Source organism: Myxocyprinus asiaticus, chromosome 20 (assembly GCF_019703515.2).
Source record: "Myxocyprinus asiaticus isolate MX2 ecotype Aquarium Trade chromosome 20, UBuf_Myxa_2, whole genome shotgun sequence".
NCBI lineage: Eukaryota > Metazoa > Chordata > Actinopteri > Cypriniformes > Catostomidae > Myxocyprinus > Myxocyprinus asiaticus.
The window spans coordinates 11,412,100-11,433,571 of NC_059363.1; the positions used below are offsets into that span (position 1 = coordinate 11,412,100).

The 21,472-nt window shown below is 38.2% G+C and overlaps 1 protein-coding gene across 4 annotated transcripts in view; it reads left to right on the forward strand.

The window, feature by feature from the left end:
• Positions 1 to 21,091, forward strand: part of LOC127411566 (actin-histidine N-methyltransferase-like) — a 41,243-nt gene extending 20,152 nt beyond the window's left edge. For all 4 annotated transcript variants that reach the window (XM_051647253.1, XM_051647257.1, XM_051647256.1 and 1 more), the window contains 7 exons: positions 887 to 945; positions 6,852 to 6,966; positions 8,032 to 8,106; positions 9,276 to 9,442; positions 11,653 to 11,738; positions 14,306 to 14,466; positions 16,388 to 21,091. In XM_051647253.1, the coding sequence (XP_051503213.1) occupies positions 887 to 945; positions 6,852 to 6,966; positions 8,032 to 8,106; positions 9,276 to 9,442; positions 11,653 to 11,738; positions 14,306 to 14,466; positions 16,388 to 16,873 (1,149 nt within the window). In that variant the 3' untranslated portion in view covers positions 16,874 to 21,091. The remainder of the gene's footprint in view (positions 1 to 886; positions 946 to 6,851; positions 6,967 to 8,031; positions 8,107 to 9,275; positions 9,443 to 11,652; positions 11,739 to 14,305; positions 14,467 to 16,387) is intronic.
• Positions 21,092 to 21,472: the final 381 nt, after the last annotated feature.

A 21,472-nucleotide genomic window follows, 5' to 3' on the forward strand; every position in this document is an offset into this window, starting at 1 on the left:
AACTTGCACATCAAATAGTCATCTTGGCATTGCACATGTGCAATTTTGTGTATCTGTAAATAATTTTTCATGCGCAATCCCAAGTTCACTTTTTTGTTTTTGTTCTTTTTGTTTTACTGTCTGTTAGGCGGATTTATCGCATCCACCTGTGTGATGGACTGATCACCCGAGTCGTGATTATGAATTTTGTGCACAGTCACGAATTGATGTATTGCATTATATACATATCAGTGCCATTACCATTTGCATGGCACCTCAATGTGGAGTACAGTGTTCATTTCACAGGACAAGTACCACACACAGCCGCGAGAGTACCTGTGGGGGAAAGAGGAATATCCTTCACTCTCAGCTTCATACCTATGTCTATTTTTATGGCCCATTTTGCATGTTCAGGATGGTGCTACGGGCTGGCTGAATTAGACCCTGGTATTCCTTGCTCCCTCTGTTTTTTTCTTCTTCTTTCTATGGGATTGTAGGTTTTTTTTCTTTTTCTCCATGACACCCGCTGCAAATGAGCCCTTGGAGGGAGTGAGACTGTGGCTTTAAGTGTAGATTTCTGTGGCACCAGTGGCTCTCTGTCACTGAAATTGATGAAGCAGATTTATGACGGCTTCTGGGCACAACAAATTAAGTCGACAGTGATGTATGGAGGGCTAATGCCACCATGATCCTTGCATAGCACCACTGGACTCTCTCTGCCTGGCTACACTCTTGTTAGGATCTGTTAGGCAGCCACATAATGAAATTCCACTGACTGATTTGTGTTTTTTTATTTATTTATTTATTTATTTTTATTCCTCCTTTCCCCTCTCTACTTCCATAACTTCCTCTCTCTCTGTCCTCTTCTCCCTTTTTTCTCCTTTCTCCTTCCATCTTCAATTCCCAGACTCATCCGAACGCCAGCAAACTGCCCTTGAAGGATGCCTTTACCTTTGACGACTACAGGTTGGTTGAAATGTCCTACTGTGTTAAAAAAGTGGAACTTCTCTTCCCTGCTGAGGTTAAAAAAAAAAGTGAAAAGAAAGAAGTACTGTAGGTTGGGTGTAGGGTTACGCGATGGCCTCTAAAAATTAGCGTTTGTTCTCATTGTTCTTTCATTAGCACCAAATTATCTGTGAAGGAATAATTTATCATTGGTACCCTTTCATCTTCAGATTGTTGAATATGATGCAAGTCTATGCTCCCGTTGGGTAATGTGTGAAGAGAATGCAAAGTTATCTTGTCACAGCTAATGTTGTCTTCGGTGGACTCTGAATTCGTGAAGTTCTTCTTAATAAAGTACATACAGGTTATTGGTGGTGATTGGACATTATTGCCACGCCTGGTCATTGAGTGATAAGAATATATTAAAGCGGGCCATATTCTGCACTTTTGTAATCCACTTTTAATATTAGTCAAGCTTTCTTGTACCAAAAATGTAATTTAATTTTATATGACATTTTTGGTCAGCTCTTGCTGAGCACTTACTGGCGTAATTTCAACCTGGTCTCATTGTGAAAACGTGACTATATACATTAGATACAACAAATTTTGCAAGTTTTTCTTTTATACGTGTCTCCAGGTTGAGTTCCCTTTCACACAAATCGTGACTTTAATTGCTGATAATGACTTCATAAATACTTATGACTTTCTCCCTATTACTCAGACCCTGCTGTTTTATGATATCAACACACTTCTGCTCTAACGCATCTTTTGAAAAACGATACATTTTAATGCTTGTATTACAGACCCACCTACATTGGTGGCCAAAAGTTTGGAATAATGTACAGATTTTGCTGTTTCGGAAGGAAATTGGTACTTTAATTCACCAAAGTGGCATTCAGCTGATCACAAAGTGTAGTCAGGAAATTACTGATATAAAAAACAGCACTATCACTATTTGAAAAATGTAATTTTTGATCAAATCTAGACAGGCCCCATTTCCAGCAGCCATCACTCCAACACCTTATCGTTGAGTAATCAGGCTAAATTGCTAATTTGGTACTAGAAAATCACTTGCCTTTATATCAAACACAGTTGAAAGCTATTTGGTTCGTTAAATGAAGCTTATTATTATCTTTGTGTTTGTTTTTGAGTTGCCACAGTATGCAATAGACTGGCATGTCTTAAGGTCAATATTAGGTCAAAAAAGAAACAGCTTTCTCTAGAAACTTGTCAGTCAATCATTGTTTTGAGGAATGAAGGCTATACAATTCTTGAAATTGCCAAAAAACTGAAGATTTCATACAAAGATGTACACTACAATCTTCAAAGACAAAGGACAACTAGCTCTAACAAGGACAGAAAGAGATGTGGAAGGCCAAATGTACAACTAAACAAGAGGATAAGTACATCAGAGTCTCTAGTTTGAGAAATAGACTCCACACATGTTGACAGCTTCATTGAATTCTACCCGCTCAACACCAGTTTCATGTACAACAGTAAAGAGAAGACTCAGGGGTGCAGGCCTTATAGGAAGAATTGCAAAGAAAAAGCCACTTTTGAACAGAAAAACAAAAAGAAAAGTTTAGAGTGGGCAAAGAAACACAGACATTGGACAACAGATAATTGGAAAAGAGTGTTATGGATCTAAACCCCATTGAGCTTTTGTGGGATCAGTTAGACTGTAAGGTGCGTGAGAAGTGCTTGACAAGACAGCCACATCTATGGCAAGTGCTACAGGAGGCGTGGGGTGAAATGTCACCTGTGTATCTGGACAAACTGACAGCAAGAATGCCAAGGATCTGCAAAGCTGTCATTGCTGCACATGGAGGATTTTTTGAGGATTTTTTGATGAGAACCCTTTGAAGTAGTTCAAGAAGTTCTGAACATTTTTTTCAAATGGTAATAGTAATTTTTCACGTTATTAATGTACTGACTATACATTGCGATCAGTTGAATGCCACTTTGGTCAATAAAAGAACCAATTTCTTTCCATAAGAGCAAAATCTGTACATTATTCCAAACTTTTGGCCGCCAGTGTACATATACAGTTGTGCTCAAAAGTTTGCATACCCTGGCAGAAATTGTGAAATTTTGGCATTGATTTTGAAAATATGACTGATCATGCAAAAAGACTCTACAAAAGTCTTTTATTTAAGGATAGTGATCATATGAAGCCATTTATTATCACATAGTTGTTTGGCTCCTTTTTAAATCATAATGATATCAGAAATCACCCAAATGGCCCTGATCAAAAGTTTACATACCCTTGAATGTTTGGCCTTGTTAAAGACACACAAGGTGACACACGCAGGTTTAAATGGCAATTAAAGGTTAATTTCCCACACCTGTGGCTTTTTAAATTGCAATTAGTGTCTGTGTATAAATAGTCAATGAGTTTGTTAGCTCTCACGTGGATGCACTGAGCAGGCTAGATACTGAGCCATGGGGAGCAGAAAAGAACTGTCAAGAGACCTGCGTAACAAGGTAATGGAACTTTATAAAGATGGAAAAGGATATAAAAAGATATCCAAAGCTTTGAAAATGCCAGTCAGTACTGTTCCATCACTTACTAAGAAGTGGAAAATTCGGGGATCTCTTGATACCAAGCCAAGGTCAGGTAGACCAAGAAAGATTTCAGCCACAGCTGCCAGAAGAATTGTTCGGGATACAAAGAAAAACCCACAAGTAACCTCAGGAGAAATACAGGCTGCTCTGGAAAAAGACGGTGTGGTTGTTTCAAGGAGCACAATATGATGATACTTGAACAAAAATGAGCTGCATGGTCGAGTTGCCAGAAAGAAGCCTTTACTGCGCCAGTGCAACAAAAAAGCCTGGTTACAATATGCCCGACAACACCTTGACACGCCTCACAGCTTCTGGCACACTGTAATTTGGAGTGATGAGACCAAAGTAGAGCTTTATGGTCACAACCATAAGCGCTATGTTTGGAGAGGTGTCAACAAGGCCTATAGTGAAAAGAATACCATCCCCACTGTGAAGCATGGTGGTGGCTCACTGATGTTTTGGGGGGGTGTGAGCTCTAAAGGCACAGAGAATCTTGTGAAAATTGATGGCAATATGAATGCAGCATGTTATCAAAATACTGGCAGACCATTTGTATTCTTCTGCATAAAAGCTGCGCATGGGACGCTCTTGGACTTAACAGCACGACAATGACCCTAAGCACAAGGCCAAGTTGACCCTCCAGTGGTTACAGCAGAAAAAGGTGAAGGTTCTGGAGTGGCCATCACAGTCTCCTGACCTTAATATCATCGAGCCACTCTGGGGAGATCTCAAACGTGCGGTTCATGCAAGACGACCAAAGACTTTGAATGACCTGGAGGCATTTTGCCAAGATGAATGGGCAGCTATACCACCTGCAAGAATTTGGGGCCTCATAGACAACTATTACAAAAGACTGCACGCTGTCATTGATGCTAAAGGGGGCAATACACAGTATTAAGAACTAAGGGTATGCAGACCTTTGAACAGGGGTCATTTCATTTTTTTTTCTTCAAATCATATATATATTACCAATTCTCCAAGGGTATGCAAACTTTTGTGCACAACTGTATACACTTATTCCTACATGTTTGTGTGGTAGCTCACCTGATAGAGCTTTGGACACACAGTCGGAGGACCGCGGTTTAAGTCCAGCCATGAACTGAATCTGACACGTGACTTGAGTCATAGAAACGGCACGAAATGATGTGGTTTGCAGCTTGGTTTCCATTCAGATTCAGGGTGGACTAGGGAGGAAGCTTTTTAATGAAATGCATTGCTAATTATAAAGTAGGACTTCTTAGTACATTTGAAGTCTTTTATTTAAAAAGATATATATATATATATATATATATATATATATATATATATATATATATATATATATAGATAGATAGATAGATAGATAGATAGATAGATAGATAGATAGATAGATAGATAGATAGATATATATATATATATATATATATATAGATATATATATAGATATAGATATATATATAGATATAGATATATATAGATATATATATATATAGATATATATAGATATATATAGATAGATAGATAGATATATATATATATATATATATATATATATACAGGTGCATCTCAATAAATTAGAATGTCGTGGAAAAGTTCATTTATTTCAGTAATTCAACTCAAATTGTGAAACTCGTGTATTAAATAAATTCAGTGCACACAGACTGAAGTAGTTTAAGTCTTTGGTTCTTTTAATTGTGACGATTTTGGCTCACATTTAACAAAAACCCACCAATTCACTATCTCAAAAAATTAGAATACATCATAAGACCAATAAAAAAAACATTTTTAGTGAATTGTTGGCCTTCTGGAAAGTATGTTCATTTACTGTATATGTACTCAATACTTGGTAGGGGCTCCTTTTGCTTTAATTACTGCCTCAATTCGGCGTGGCATGGAGGTGATCAGTTTGTGGCACTGCTGAGGTGGTATGGAAGCCCAGGTTTCTTTGACAGTGGCCTTCAGCTCATCTGCATTTTTTGGTCTCTTGTTTCTCATTTTCCTCTTGACAATACCCCATAGATTCTCTATGGGGTTCAGGTCTGGTGAGTTTGCTGGCCAGTCAAGCACACCAACACCATGGTCATTTAACCAACTTTTGGTGCTTTTGGCAGTGTGGGCAGGTGCCAAATCCTGCTGGAAAATGAAATCAGCATCTTTAAAAAGCTGGTCAGCAGAAGGAAGCATGAAGTGCTCCAAAATTTCTTGGTAAACGGGTGCAGTGACTTTGGTTTTCAAAAAACACAATGGACCAACACCAGCAGATGACATTGCACCCCAAATCGTCACAGACTGTGGAAACTTAACACTGGACCTCAAGCAACTTGGGCTATGAGCTTCTCCACCCTTCCTCCAGACTCTAGGACCTTGGTTTCCAAATGAAATACAAAACTTGCTCTCATCTGAAAAGAGGACTTTGGACCACTGGGCAACAGTCCAGTTCTTCTTCTCCTTAGCCCAGGTAAGACGCCTCTGACGTTGTCTGTGGTTCAGAAGTGGCTTAACAAGAGGAATACGACAACTGTAGCCAAATTCCTTGACACGTCTGTGTGTGGTGGCTCTTGATGCCTTGACCCCAGCCTCAGTCCATTCCTTGTGAAGTTCACCCAAATTCTTGAATCGATTTTGCTTGACAATCATAAGGCTGCGGTTCTCTCGGTTGGCTGTGCATCTTTATCTTCCACACTTTTTCCTTCCACTCAACTTTCTGTTAACATGCTTGGATACAGCACTCTGTGAACAGCCAGCTTCTTTGGCAATGAATGTTTGTGGCTTACCCTCCTTGTGAAGGGTGTCAATGATTGTCTTCTGGACAACTGTCAGATCAGCAGTCTTCCCCATGATTGTGTAGCCTAGTGAACCAAACTGAGAGACCATTTTGAAGGCTCAGGAAACCTTTGCAGGTGTTTTGAGTTGATTAGCTGATTGGCATGTCACCATATTCTAATTTTTTGAGATAGTGAATTGGTGGGTTTTTGTTAAATGTGAGCCAAAATCATCACAATTAAAAGAACCAAAGACTTAAACTACTTCAGTCTGTGAGCATTGAATTTATTTAATACACGAGTTTCACAATTTGAGTTGAATTACTGAAATAAATGAACTTTTCCACGACATTCTAATTTATTGAGATGCACCTGTATATAGATATAGATATATATAGATATATAGATATATATATAGATATATATAGATATAGATATATATTATTTTTTTATTTTAAAGCAAATGTAATTTTAAGCTTGAACCGCAATGTTAGTAGCATTAAATACAGGCAGAATAATATGAAATGGTACAGAAATCTCACATTATTATATACACAATTTGCAGGAGATACCATATAAACCAACTTTATATATGATAAAGGAAAGTCATTTGTTTATCAGGTGGGCCGTGTCCTCTGTGATGACCCGTCAAAACCAGATTCCCACAGCAGACGGAAGTCGGGTCACACTGGCCCTCATCCCACTCTGGGACATGTGCAACCACACCAACGGCCTGGTGAGTCGAGAGCACTGTTTCAGTACACACACACAGCAGAATTCCCCATTAAAAAAAAAAAAAGAAAAATGGTCAGCAGAAGGCTAAATGTTTTGGAACCAAGCCCTTCTAGTACACAGTCTCTTGCCTAAATAAGAAATTCAGTTAAACCATTCCAATATATTCCTGCATGTCACTTTTAAGGTATGGCAGTACAAAATCTAATGTGGTTTTCGGTAGATTATGCCTGGATCCCAAGGGCTTTTTTATATTTATTTGGATAATTTGTCTTTGATTGCACTCACTGGCTCTTGCCACAGAGCAATATATCGCCTGTGTGTATATGACTGTGTAATGCACTTATATCTTAAAATGAAGTTTTGTTTCAAATTATCATATGCATAGAAAATCAGAGTCATTAAAATATGTAATGAAATTGTTTTCTGAAAATCCCCTGGTTAAGGTTTAATAAAAACATATTATTTGTAGTATATTAGAGGTTTTCATATCATTTGCTCTGTTTATTTGATTTAGTTGATTTCTGAACATTTTCAGAGATTTAATAATGAAAGATTGTATTTATTAAGGTGCGCTTTATTTTAATGGCTTGGCTCTGTAACTATTAAGCATCACTTATTTGCTTGTTTTGTCCTGCTGTTTTGTTTCATTTAATCTTTCTGACACCCACATTTACTATTGAGTGCATCACAAAATAGCCTTGTAATTTTGGTTCCAAAGTTATTAAATTAAACATTTTAAAGCTTTTATACATATTATTGGAGCAATAAGCAGAAAGTTATGGAAGTGTGAGAATTGTGTAGTGACCAAAAAAACTTTTTAAAAGTAGCCACCCTTTAAAAAAAAAAATTGTCAGGTTTATAGAGAAATTTATAGGTAGAGATGATTTATATTTGTCTTTTAAAACTAATTTCAATCATTGAAGCATAAGCATTTAGATCAAAATGTTGTTAAGATAATGAAAAGCAAATTTAGTCAAGCATGTCCAAACTTTTGTCTGGTAGTGTACTTCAACATATAACATCCCTCTTATGGGAATCAACAAGCTTTTTTGTTTTTCTGTTTTAGATTACGACTGGCTACAACCTAGAAGATGACCGATGCGAATGCGTAGCTCTCAAAGATTACAAAGAGGGCGAACAGGTGAGTACCACGACACCTTACAACAGCTCTTGGTCACAATTAGGGTTGGCCACTGATCTTTCCAGCAGAAATCTCTTAAAGTATCATACAACATTTTGTGTAAAGGACAGAATTGAGAGATGGATGAATTTTGCGCAACGCCCTGTTCACCTAACACTCTTGTACATTTTTCGATTTCCATTTGCACACTTTCACCCGGCACTATTGTTCTGTGCTTGTGACTCTGTGATGCATTTATCAGCCAGCGGCCATTATGAAGGCCCGGGGGTAATATCAGAGAAGAGGCATTCAGATCCAGCCATGGGGAGAGCAGATGTGCTGGGCACACAGTGACAGGCCAGCTATACACCTCCGCTGCCCCCCTCTCTCTCCAGAATGTGAATTATTTGATAAGATTCAGAGAGACAGCCTGTGGAAGAAGAAAGGAGTAAGGGGGCCGGCGTATGGGACTCTGACTCGGGTTGGGGGGGATAAGAGGGGGCCGTTTTGGGAGCGACGCTCTGTACAGAGCTGTTTGATCCCTGATTCCTGCTGCTGATTTTGCACTGGGCCGGAACTCGATGTGGAGAGGCTGAGAACAGGATTGAACTGTGATCCTCTCTCGCCCGCTCTCTCTCTTTGCTTTATCTCTCTCCCTCACACTCTCTGCACAGCACTATCTGGAAATGTTGAGGATGTTCTGTTGACAGGAAAACGTGAGTGGTGTTTGAAAAGGTGGTAGTGTAGCATGGTGTTGTTGGCGCTGATTTGCCAGTGGGTAATATTACAGGTTGCTTCTGATCCTGTCGACCTTTGTGTTCATGTAAAGTTTAGTCCTGAGCTTAAAGAATGCATGAAATGGCTTGATCAACCCAGTTTTCTTTCCTTCCAGTGTAGATGTATTTCTGTATTGCAAATGCTTTACATCACAGCCATGAACCATGATTTGCTAGTTGCTTGGTGGCATGTGGTATCGGGGTGAGGGATTTTCTGATGCTAGAGAGCATTTTATTGGACAAAAATCTCTTTATTGCAGTATGAGTCATAACTATTTTGGTCTGTTTTTACAGAACAGTCTATCTGCCAGTCTGTTTTGCCTATACACTCGCTTATGATTTACTCTAGTATTGTGTTATAATTATGCCCAAATAAGCCCCCTTACAACCTGCCTGCCTTGCTCTTTCTCTTAGATCTACATATTCTACGGTACAAGATCCAATGCTGAGTTTGTGATCCACAACGGTTTCTTCTTTGAAGACAACGCACATGACCGTGTGAAGATCAAGTTGGGTGTGAGCAAGAGTGAGCGTTTGTACGCCATGAAGGCAGAGGTTCTGGCACGTGCAGGCATTCCTGTGTGAGTACCCTTGACAGCATTGACATCACTTTCTTTTTGCCTATTATTTTATTTTAATTTTTTTTGTGATTTTGCTGAGTTGGTCACTCCATAATTCTGCTGCCGATGAAGCAGAACTGCAATGCCCTGCAGAATTTTTGGCAATGATAAAGTTTGACCAATTAAGGGGCTGTTCACATCGAACACGTTTTTGCTTCAGTCTGCTGTTTTTCAATTATTTTTCAGTGTAAATGTGCGCTAGAAGGACGTCTTTAAATGTTACTCCGCATCTCGCTGTTTTTCAGTGTCTCACACTGGAGCGGCATGTTTTTTAGATGCTGTTTTAAGTCTTGAAGAACTTCAACTTTTAAAGGGCTAGTTCACCCAAAAACGAAAATTCTCTCATAATTTACTCACCCTCATGCCATCTCAGATGTAACTGACTTTAAACAGTAGGTGGCGATATGCACTAATAATGTAAATCGCCAAAAAACAAAAGAAGAATGTGAAGGTGAAAGTGGAGATTTATAGTAAAAAGGATTTAAATATTGACCTGTTTCTCACCTACACCTATCATATTGCTTCTGAAGACATAGATTTAACCACTGGAATCTTATGGATTACTTTTATGTGATTAGGGTTCTGTTCATTGCGTCTAGCTTTTTACTTTAGCCGCAAGAATGTGTTAGGTGTGAATTGCCTTGAAGCCGCCTTTTTACTGCATCTGGTAAACGACAGACGATAGACTGGAAGTCATTAATTTCCAATGGAGAGTCGCACAGGGGCTGCGTGAGGTTCCGACTGTGTCCGGATGCGACATTTCGTATCCGATTTGAGCATCCGCTGCGTTAAAATATTTCAACTCGTGCGACTAGACCGTATGTGACCGCCCGACCGGAAGTGATGTATTCATGCAAAACTAGCAGCACAAAGTGAGAAATATCAATAGATTTTGTCATAAACTTTTTTTCTAAATGCCTGCTACTTCTGTATTTTGGACAATTAATAATGTAGAAGTCAGAAGTGATTGTTTACATTGCAAATATCACAAAAAGCTTATGGAATTACAGTAAATGTGTGATTAAATGTGTACATGTGTCATTTATTTCCGCACACACACAACCTATATATTTAAAATCACATCTATGAATTTCTGATTCATATTTGCTGAATTAGGGCTGTTGTTGCTGTTAATTATCATAATATTAACTATAAAAACAGGAATAATGATAAATAATACTGTTAATAATACTGAGTGAATATTAATCCTGAATTTTATTGAATTAATTCGTCTGCTCAACAAAATCAACACATGGTAATGTCATTCTGAGGTAAACCTTTGGTAGCTTCTCCTTTAAAGAACAAAACCCATTGTGAGCAAAATGACAATTCATCATGACTGCCACTAGGGGGAGAAATACGACAGTCCTATGTGAATGTTGCAGACAGTGAAAAGGCGACTTAAGACTGAAAAATGTTCATAAAACCAGGACTCTTAAATATTTTAATGCATATCTTTTGAGCTAAAGAACTGCAAGGCAACAATCTTTTTTATTTTTATTTTTCCTTTTATTTTAATTTTGTTTTATCGTTAATGCACATTGTATTATTGTTTTTTTTATTATTATTATTTTGCATTCATTTTAGAAGGCTTTCAGATATTCTTTGTACTCTTTTATAAATTAATTTTTTCAAATTTGTCTTAAATTCACCCTTGGTAAAACCTAAAACAATTTAAATTAATACTCCAGCTGTAAGAATAATCTGCCTGGTGCAGTTGATTTTCAGTGCTACCGAAGCTCTTAAATTCTTTTATTGTAGTGAAATACGTTACAACAGTGAACTTTTTGTCACACTGTTCAATATCCTTTAGGTCTACAAAATCCACACAAGCCCAACTGAAATTACCTTTTGATTCAGGTCAGAGCCTAAATGCTCCTTTTCATCCCAGCGCAAGTCAGACAGGAAGAGGCCATAGATATGCTCCAGTAATTAAATGGTAAATTATAAATGATTGAGCGTGTTTTTAAAAATGCATCAAGTTCAGTGGCCTCTCATCGCTTCGGATCAATCAGTTGTCATGCGACGGGGAGCAACGCTGCGGTCGCGTGTAGGCAGGAGGCTTCCATTAGCACCTGCCCATTCCGCTAGAGTTAATTGGGGTTTAATTTTAGGTAGGTGGTGGGAGTCAGCTGGTGCTTTGAACCCTCTCTGGTTGTTTGCTCCTGCAGGTCCAGTATCTTTGCCCTGCATTGCAGCGAGCCGCCCATATCCGCTCAGCTCCTGGCCTTTCTGCGTGTCTTCTGCATGACTGAAGGTAAGTGCCTCCGCTTGTCCTGGTACCTCCAGGTTCTGCACTTGGGCCTGGCAGTGGCCACCTCAGGGCTTCGTAACAGGAAGTGAGATGCCTCTTCCCAGAAACTGAGAAAAATGGCTTCAAAGTTTTTGGAATGTCCAGCCAAATGTGCATTATAAACTGTGGTCCCACTGTATATTAGGTGTCTTTAACTACTATGTACTAACATTAAAATACATACAATAAAATGTATTTATTGTGTAACTACATGATTTTCTGCAAAATTCTCAAAAGATTCACATTTGCTGCCACTGAGGTTGAGGTATGGGTAGGTTTAGGAATAAGGTTTTGTTTTAGGGTGAGGGTTTGAGTTTCGGTAGGGTTAGGTTTAGGGATGCACCGATACCACTTTTTCTCTTCCGATTCTGATATTGGAAATCTCAGTATCGGCCGATACCGATCCCAAGCCGATACCAGTAGTGTTTTTTTGCATAATCAGTTTAGAATATCTTTACATTATTGTGTGGAACTAATTGGGAGTACTCTTTAATATGTAAAGAAACACAAACCTCTAATTACACATTATTTCAATATAAATATATAGCTAATTAAGAAACACTTTATTATTAACTAGTATACTGGATAATGTAGCAGCAAAATTAACAGTAATTCCAATCGTCAAGTCTTCAGTAGAAAAGTGTTTCAACTTGCATTTGGACTTTAAATGATTCAGATCTCTTTTTTGTTCAATTTAGTTGTAAGACATCAGTCCACATTTCATTCACACAGTTATTTTTTGGAACCCATTCAACTTAAATATTGTTATAAATTGTAAACAAATACTAATGATGACAATAATAATAATAAATTGCTTTATTATTATTATTATTGACTTTTAATTGTAATTTTAAATACATCAGTAACATATTTAAATTGTGCACTTTTTAAACCCTCACGCTTTTATTTTGACATTGTAAACTCTCCAGGAAGTCCTGTATGTGTCTGTTTGTAGGCAAGTTCACAGTAGTTTAATTCGATTCTTATTGAAATTCTGAAAAAATGCACCTCTGGCGCCGTTCTAAATGCATATTATAAGTGAACTGAACTATTGAGCATCTACATCTGAGATGTTGTTCGTGAGTAGCGCTCAAATATTACGCACTGCGTGAAGGCTAAAAATAGCCGCGAGTGAATCACCCAGGGCTGTGTTTAAGTGTGTCAACAGAGCAGCACCACTCACTAACGTGCTAGCACTGCGCGTGCATACTATATTACTATAACATCTAAAATAATATTTACTTATTAAACACAGCCTATTGCGATTCACAGAGCTATCGCACGTCTTCAAGTGGCTTTGAATAAAATGCACGAGTCATATGAACAACTTTGATGATTTTATGGTTCTTTTATGTAATTTTTGGAGCTTGACAGTAACGAACATGACTAACACACAGTATCGGATTTGGATCGGGCTTGTCGGACCGATACCCGATAGTTTAAAAACATCAGTAATGAAACCGATACCGATCCAGGTATCGTATCGGTGCATCCGTAGTTAGGTTTAGGGATAAGGTTAACAGTGTAACTTCAGATGTTATTAAATGTAGGTACTTCAAATGTAATGCAATGCAACAACATGTATGTACATAGGTACATTGTATCCAAACACTTAAGTTTATAGTAGTTAGACACCTAATATAAAGTGGGTCCTAACATTTCAACACAAGGTGTAGTTACTGCATTTTGCCTTTGAAGGGCAGAATACAATTCCTGCCATACTGCATTCACAAGGCCGCATTGTCCTTTGACCCATGTGTTCTTTTTCGTAAAACAAGAACAGTTTACCCTGATTTTGTTTGACAAGTTCAATTTACCACAAGGAACAACTTTCTTGATACCTTGAGAACTTACACTTAAAAAGAGACACCTGGCTCACACAGGTTTTTATTTTTATTTTATTTTTTCACTAAATCTGATGGCCCCTCAGCTTTCGTGGCCTTATGAGATACCAAAGTATCGACTGGTTTCACAAATTAGAATCTCAGCAGATGCATACATCGTCCGGGTATTGTGTCATGAATACTGAGTATTCGACATGCTACTCATTTGAAGTACTGCATTTTGCATGCTGTGTAGTAAAAAATACGCATTTTCAGATGCAGGGAGTGATACAAAGCCTTAACAATTGTCCTGCAGGTGTTTTATTGATTTAAGACAGTCCAGCAGATGTGTATAAGAACTGATCCAGAGTCAGTGAAATATGTATAAGCATCTATCTAGAAGTTTTTGTCATAAATCCCATAAAGCAAGGCCGTGTCTTCTGGCAAGACCTCTTAAGTCTAAGCTGATACATTATTCAGACATTTTATGTTAATTTTTAAGTGAAGCCCCTGTGCTGGGGGCTTCTATGTTACTGGTGTGACAGGATTCAGCTGCGTGCACACATGAAGCACTCATTTGCAAAGCCCTTTCATCTCGTTAGCACCCGTGTAATTGTACCTTACATAATCGCCGCTGATCAGACCTGCCGGCGCACTAGCATGGCAGAGTTCTCACTTGACCAGAGAGGTGTGCGTTTCTGATTGCAGAGGAACTCAGGGATTACCTGGTGGGCGACCACGCCATCAATAAGATCTTCACCCTGGGCAACACCGAATTCCCTGTCAGCTGGGAGAATGAGATCAAGCTGTGGACGTTCCTGGAAACACGGGCTGCACTGCTGCTCAAAACCTATAAGACGACTTCAGAGGTGCTTGAGCTCAAACTATATCAAACAATCTCTGAACATATTTTTTCAAATAGGATAAAAAAATAATGTAGTTCAAAAGTTCAATGCCATCAATTGCCTGGAAAAGGTTTTGGTTAAAGTTTTATTAAAGGAATTGCTCACTCAAAAAAATATATTTTGTCAATTTACTCAACCTAATGTTGTTCAAAACCCAAGTAACTTTATTTATTATGCAAAACACAAAAATAAAAATATGAATGAATATCCAAGTTCGTCTTTTTAATACAGTGGCAGTGGATAGTGACTCACTTTAAAGCTCAAAGGGATGGTTCACCCAAAAATGAAAATGATCTCATTTACTCACCCTCATGCCATCCCAGATGTTTATGAATTTCTTTGGTCTGTTTTTCCTATACACTCGCTTCTGTTTTACTCTAGGGTTGTGTTATAAATGTGCACAAATTAGCCCACATTTGAACAAAAATAGAAGAATATCTTTCCTGAGTACAGTAGGTCCTTAAAATGCAAGTGGATGGTGATCAGACATTTGAAACTCCAAAAAGAACAGATAGTCAGCATAAACGTCATCAATACGACTCCAGCAGTTAAATAAAGGTCTTCTAAAATGACACGATCACATTTGGTGTGAAAATGATCAATATTTAAGTACTTTTTAACTGTAATCCATCGCTTCTGATCAGCAACGGTATGCGCGTGTGGCGTAATCGCATCAGCATGTGAGAAACAGGAGAACTGCCGCACGTGAGACATACCCGGAAGAGCAGCCCTTTTTACAATGGAGTAGGAGGAACGCTGTACAGAAGCTTTGTTGGTTTTGGTTTAAATCTGTATTTGCATCTGTTTCTTTACTCACAATGGTGCGTTTATGTGCTTATCCTGGATGTCTCAACCGAGAGAAGAAAGAGTGATTACGTCCGTAACATGGCATCGCGAATGTGTCACAGGAGAGACCGCGTGAACTCGGCGCTCTTGTGAAGCTTACCGGAAGCGATGGATTATAGTTAAAAAATACTTAAATATTGACCTTTTTCGCATCACATTAGAAGAAATTCATTTAACAGGTGGTGTCGTGTGGATGATGTTTATGCTGATTGTCTGTTCTTTTTGGAGCTTCAGAAGCCTGATCTGCATCCACTTGCATTTTAAGGACCTACTGAGCTGAGGTGTTTTTTTTCTACAAGTGTGTTCAACAGAAGAAAGTCATACACACCTGGGATATCATGAGGGTGAGTAAATGATGGGAGAATTTTCATTGTTGGGTGAACTATCCCTTTAAAAAGGACTCAACAATGTTATAAAAAAAGTTAATGTGGCTTGTGCATCATATTCCAAGTCACCTGAAGGCTAACAGTGGGTTGTTGTGAGTAGAACCCAGATTTGAAGTCATTGAAGTCAGTGAAAAGGTTGAGTAAATTATGACAGACTTATCTTTTTTGGGTGTACTTTCAACTGGTTTTGTCACTGAAAAATTTTACTCATTTGATTAGGTTTTTACGCTGCCAATTGTGTTGTACTTGCAGCTCAGTTTAACTCCTCTTACCATACTTAAATTCAGTGTTCCTATACATCAGGGCTGAGGAACGTCAACGATAAATAATAAAAAAGAAAAAAGCACCAAAAAAAAATGGCCTTGATTCAGTAAAGTGTCAAAATAAAATGATTAAAAATATTTTTAAATAACAACAACGCAAAATATTGTATAATAGAAAGACATGTAACGGAATGTGTATGGTAATTTCAACCCACAATCAGAAATCGCAAGCAATTGTATGGCCCGCAAATAATTTTGTAATAGGAAAAAGGTTCTCCACCCCTGCTGTACATCATAGAAAACAAGAATAAAGTATGTATATTCCGGATGGGTCTGCTAATTTGCAAGCAGTCATAATGTATTCAAAATCTCTGTTATTGTCTTGGTCAGGAGGACCGCTCCATGCTAGAGAAGCCCGACCTGACCCTACACTCCCGCATAGCTATAAAACTGCGCCTGGCGGAGAAAGAGATTCTCGAGCGAACAGCATCCAGTGGTCGCACCAAACGCCTGCACTTCCAAAAGCAACTGGATGAGGGGGCCCCACTGCCTCTGTATGAAGAAAGCGACATCGCCCTCCTGGAGAACGCGGACGCCAAACTTCCCATCATCCTGCGCAAACTGGAAGAAGAGGATGAGCGGGTTGAGGAGGAGATGAGCCTGGCCGAAATCAATCCCGAACCAGACGGTCTGGACTCCTCTAAGACCCCGGTTCTTAACGGGGAGTGTAAAGGTCTCAATGGTACTCAAGAAGATTCACCAGGAAATGATGCAGTGCCAGAAGACATTGGAGAGAGGGTAAAGAAGACCCCTGCACACCAAGACGACCTGAGTAGCAAACGAACTGAAGATGAACTGAAAGAAGCTGGCGAATAGTCGTAACCAGAGCACAGTGGCAATTGCAGTTCCTACTATTTATTTATTTTGTTAAAGAGACTCACATATAGGAGCAAAAAGCTTTCTAAACAAAAATGGCAGAGGATTTCAGTTTAATTTACGTGTTGTTTTTTTTTTTTTTTTTAATTAAATGCAGCTTAAGCAAGGAGTATGAGCTCAAGCTAAGAAGCCTGTTGTTTTATTTTGTGTTTTGAGTTTTTAATCAGTGCCACATTGGTTTCTTCTGTAGAAGCTTTGCTCATGCTGCCAGAAAGGGTTCATAGTAACAAGGTAAGAATGAATACAAAACTTCATGTAATGGACTCCTGTTTAGATGAAGGCTCGCTTGGACCTCACAGAATTAAAGAAAAAGATATATTGAAGACTTTAACATGGTAACTTTGCCAAGGATGTTGCTGTTTAGTCATCTAAAATGCTGACAAAGGGAATTTTCTTCTCTCTAAACAGCCATTACTGTTAGATCACTCCAGAAACATGCTTGATGTGTCAGTGTGTTGCTTGACAATCATTATTCTTTTATGTTTTGACACTGATCCGTGAGGATACCATCACTGACAGTGCTGCTTGCTGATTGTTACCTGAGTAAAAAGGTTAAGACTTCAGGCCGCAAAAAAAAACAAAAAAACATTTATATATATTTTTGTGCAATTCAGAGAATAGTAGGTGCATTCCAGTCAACATTTTTAGTTTTGTATTTGAACATGGACATTTTAACCCGAAACAGAAGATAAGAGGTTTTTGGTAACCATAAGATTACTAGCTGTGAATGTAGTTTAAAGTTTGTGTTAAAGAAAAACTATTCACTTTTGAGTATGTTATATACACTAGTTTTAATACTTCTTTGCCTGCGAGACAACTTAAAGGGTTAGTTCACCCAAAAATGAAAATTCTGTCGTCATTTACTAACCCTCATGTTTTTCCAAACCCGTATGATTTTCTTTCCTCCATGGAACAAAAAGATGTTAAGAAGAATATAGTCTCAGTCACCATTCACTTTCATTGTATCTTTTTTTACTTCCAAGCATTGAAAGTGAATGGTGACTGAGGCTGTCATTCATCCCATGGAAGAAAGACAGTCATACAGGTTTGGAACAACAAGTAGGTGAGTAAATAATAGCAGAATTTTCATTTTTGGATTAACTATTCCTTTAGAGAATGATATTTAAGTGGTTTCCAGATGTGAAAAAATTTATCAAGTATAAAGTCCTTGTGCACATAAAGTGCGCACCGCAACATAGACCCAACGTTTAAATAACGAAACGTGGAGTTTGTCTCTTAATTGATTTTAGCACGATGCTCCTTTACCCAGTCACATGATCCAACAGTAGTGACTTGTATTGGGCTGTGAGATTTTTCTCAAAATTGTCTCAACATCATGTTGTCCTTTTGGACTTGAATATACTCAACTGAAGTTCATTAAAAGTTTTTGTTGATTCTCAAAAGATGTTCAAGTGTATGGGAGATTGTCAACTGTTCTTGCTGCTTTGTATATAGATTTATAGCTTCGGAAAGCTTACAGCTTTAATACACATATTGTCAATTCTTTAATAAGTTATCTAGACATTAAGGAGATACACTGTGGATTGCACTGACACGTAGTACTGTACATCAACAGACTGTATAGAGCCATTAGAATCTGTCTACATTAACAAGTCTGAGATTAAAGTTCTGTGCATTTTTCACTTGAAACCAATAAGGTGGAGTACTTCCTTCAAATCACTGACCTGTCTAACTGTCATTTAGGAGAGTCTTTTTTTTTTTTTTTTTTTTTTTTTTTAACTCCCATCAGAAGACATAAGGGCACTTGTCCATTGTCCTTTTATTCTTTGTTTCATTTGGAGGGAACAAAAGGTTTTATTGAAAGTATTTTTTCATTCTTTGCCTCCCAAGCCCCATTACAAATTTATAAAAGAAACATTATCTTGAATCATTTAATTCGGGGCAATTAAATGTTGAAATTCCACATTCATTATTCATGGGCTTCAAGATAAAACCCCTTTAATCCTTGAATAGATTATTATAATGGGCGATAGTGTGGGCAGTGGTAAACTCGGGCAGCCCTGCACATGTCCAGTATTGTTAGTATTCTTCTTGTCAGGGCTGAGAGCAGGAGTGCATGGAACTCCCTTTGGCCTGGGACCATTGCACCAAAGTCATTTGCCTATGAATAATACACACCGCTTCTATTAATATAGAATTCCGTCAAGCCCCGGGCAGAGGGCCCATTGTCATGCAATTATTTACCAATACGTGTCACTTGTACCATCCTTTAGATGGGGGGAGGGGGTGTTTCTTAGAAGGTTGGAAGGTCATATTTATATTTTATGTTAAATATTTTACAGTTGACGTCAGAAGTTTACATACACCTTTCCCAAATACATTTAAACTCATTTTTTCACAATTCCTGATATTTAATCATAGAAAACATTCCCTGTCTTAGGTCAGTTAGGATCACTACTTTATTTAAAGAAAGTGAAATGTCAGAATAATAAGAGAATTATTTATTTCAGCTTTTATTTCTTTCATCACATTCCCAGTAGGTCAGAAGTTTATATACATTTTGTTAGTATTTGGTAGCATTGCCTTTAAATTGTTTAACTTGAGTCAAACAAATTTTCTATCGGATTGAGGTCAGGGCTTTGTGAAGGTCACTCCAATACCTTGACTTTGTTGTCCTTAAGCCATTTTGCCACAACTTTGGAGGTATGCTTGGGGTCATTGTCCATTTGGAAGACCCTTTTGCGACCAAGCTTTAACTTCCTGGCTGATGTCTTGAGATGTTGCTTCAGTATATCCACATAATTTTCCTTCCTCATGATGCCATCTATTTTGTGAAGTGCACCAGTCCCTCTTGCAGCAAAGCACCCCCACAACATGATGCTGCCACCCCCATGCTTCATGGTTGGGATGGTGTTCTTCGGCTTGCAAGCCTCACCCTTTATCCTCCAAACATAACGATGGTCATTATGGCCAAAAATGTCAATTTTTGTTTCATCAGACCAGAGGAAATTTCTCCAAAATGTAAGATCTTTGTCCCCATGTGCATTTGCAAACTGTAGTCTGGCTTTTTTATGGCGGTTTTGGACCAGTAGCTTCTTCCTTGCTGAGCAGCCTTTCAGGTTATGTCGATATAGGACTCGTTTTACTCTGGATATAGATATTTGTCTACCTTTTTCCTCCAGCATCTTCACAAGGTCCTTTGTTGTTCTGGGATTGATTTGCACTTTTCGCACCAAACTACGTTCATCTCTAGGAGACAGAATGCGTCTCCTTCCTGAGCGGTATGATGGCTGCGTGGTCCCGTGATGTCTATACTTGTATACTATTGTTTGTACAGATGAACGTGGTACCTTCAGGGGTTTGGAAATTGCTCCCAAAGATGAACCAGACTTGTGGAGGTCTATAATTTTTTTTCTGAGGTCTTGGCTGATTTCTTTTGATTTTCCCATGATGTCAAGCAAAGAGGCACTGAGTTTTAAGGTAGGCCTTAAAATACATCCACAGGTACACCTCCAATTCAGTACACCTCCTATCAGAAGCTAATTGGCTAATTGTCTAAAGGCTTGACATCATTTTCTGGAAATTTCCAAGCTGCTTAAAGGCACAGTTAACTTAGTGTATGTAAACTTGTGACCCATTGGAATTGTGATATAGTCAATTAAAAGTGAAACAATCTGTCTGTAAACTAAAAAATTACTCATGTCATGCACAAAGTAGATAACCTAAACGACTTGCCAAAACTATAGTTTGCTAATATGAAATCTGTGGAGTTGTTAAAAAATTAGGTTTAATGACTTCAACTTAAGTGTATGTAAACTTCTGACTTCAACTGTTTACTTGGTGAGTTGGTAGCTACACTTTTAAAGTCAACATGAAATCAAAGTCCATGCATGTCAACCTACTTATTTAATATTCCTAGTCTCATAGTGCATGATTGATCAGTGTGTGTTATTCCAAAGAAAATGGAAAATGTTTTCGTAATCTTTCATCATAATTTATAAACTTTGTGCCTCCGAAACAACTTTCTTTTTATTTTAGGCTACTGTTGCAGCCTTACTTAAATATTACAAAGAAGTAATGTAATAAAGGTTTTACTTCTGAATATACTGTTTCACTCGGAAATATCACCTCACGGAAGCAAAACTGGTTGTGAATGCCATTTCATTTTGACTTTAAAAATAAAGGTTCGTAAAGGAATATTTCAGCTTATCATGGCTCATTCGGCCCATTTCGTTGCCGACCCTGATCGGCCCACCGGGAACATGCCCGGCATGCTAGATTACCAATCCAGCCCTGGGTTTAATCTATGTCTTCTGAAGCGTTGTAATAGCTTTGGGTATAAAACAGATAAAAATGTAAGTCCTTATTAACTATTAATCTTTCCTAGCAAGTGTTTTGTTGGGCTATTTTGCTATGGTAGGCAGCACGGTCCTTTGAAATAACTGAAATTATTTGTCGACGTGATATGGAACTGTAATGCAGTCAAGACCTGATCAAGTTACTTTATATCTGTGCAGTTACTGAAAAATAATTCAATAATACACCTTAGAGCATCAACCATTCAGAATCAAGCAGTGC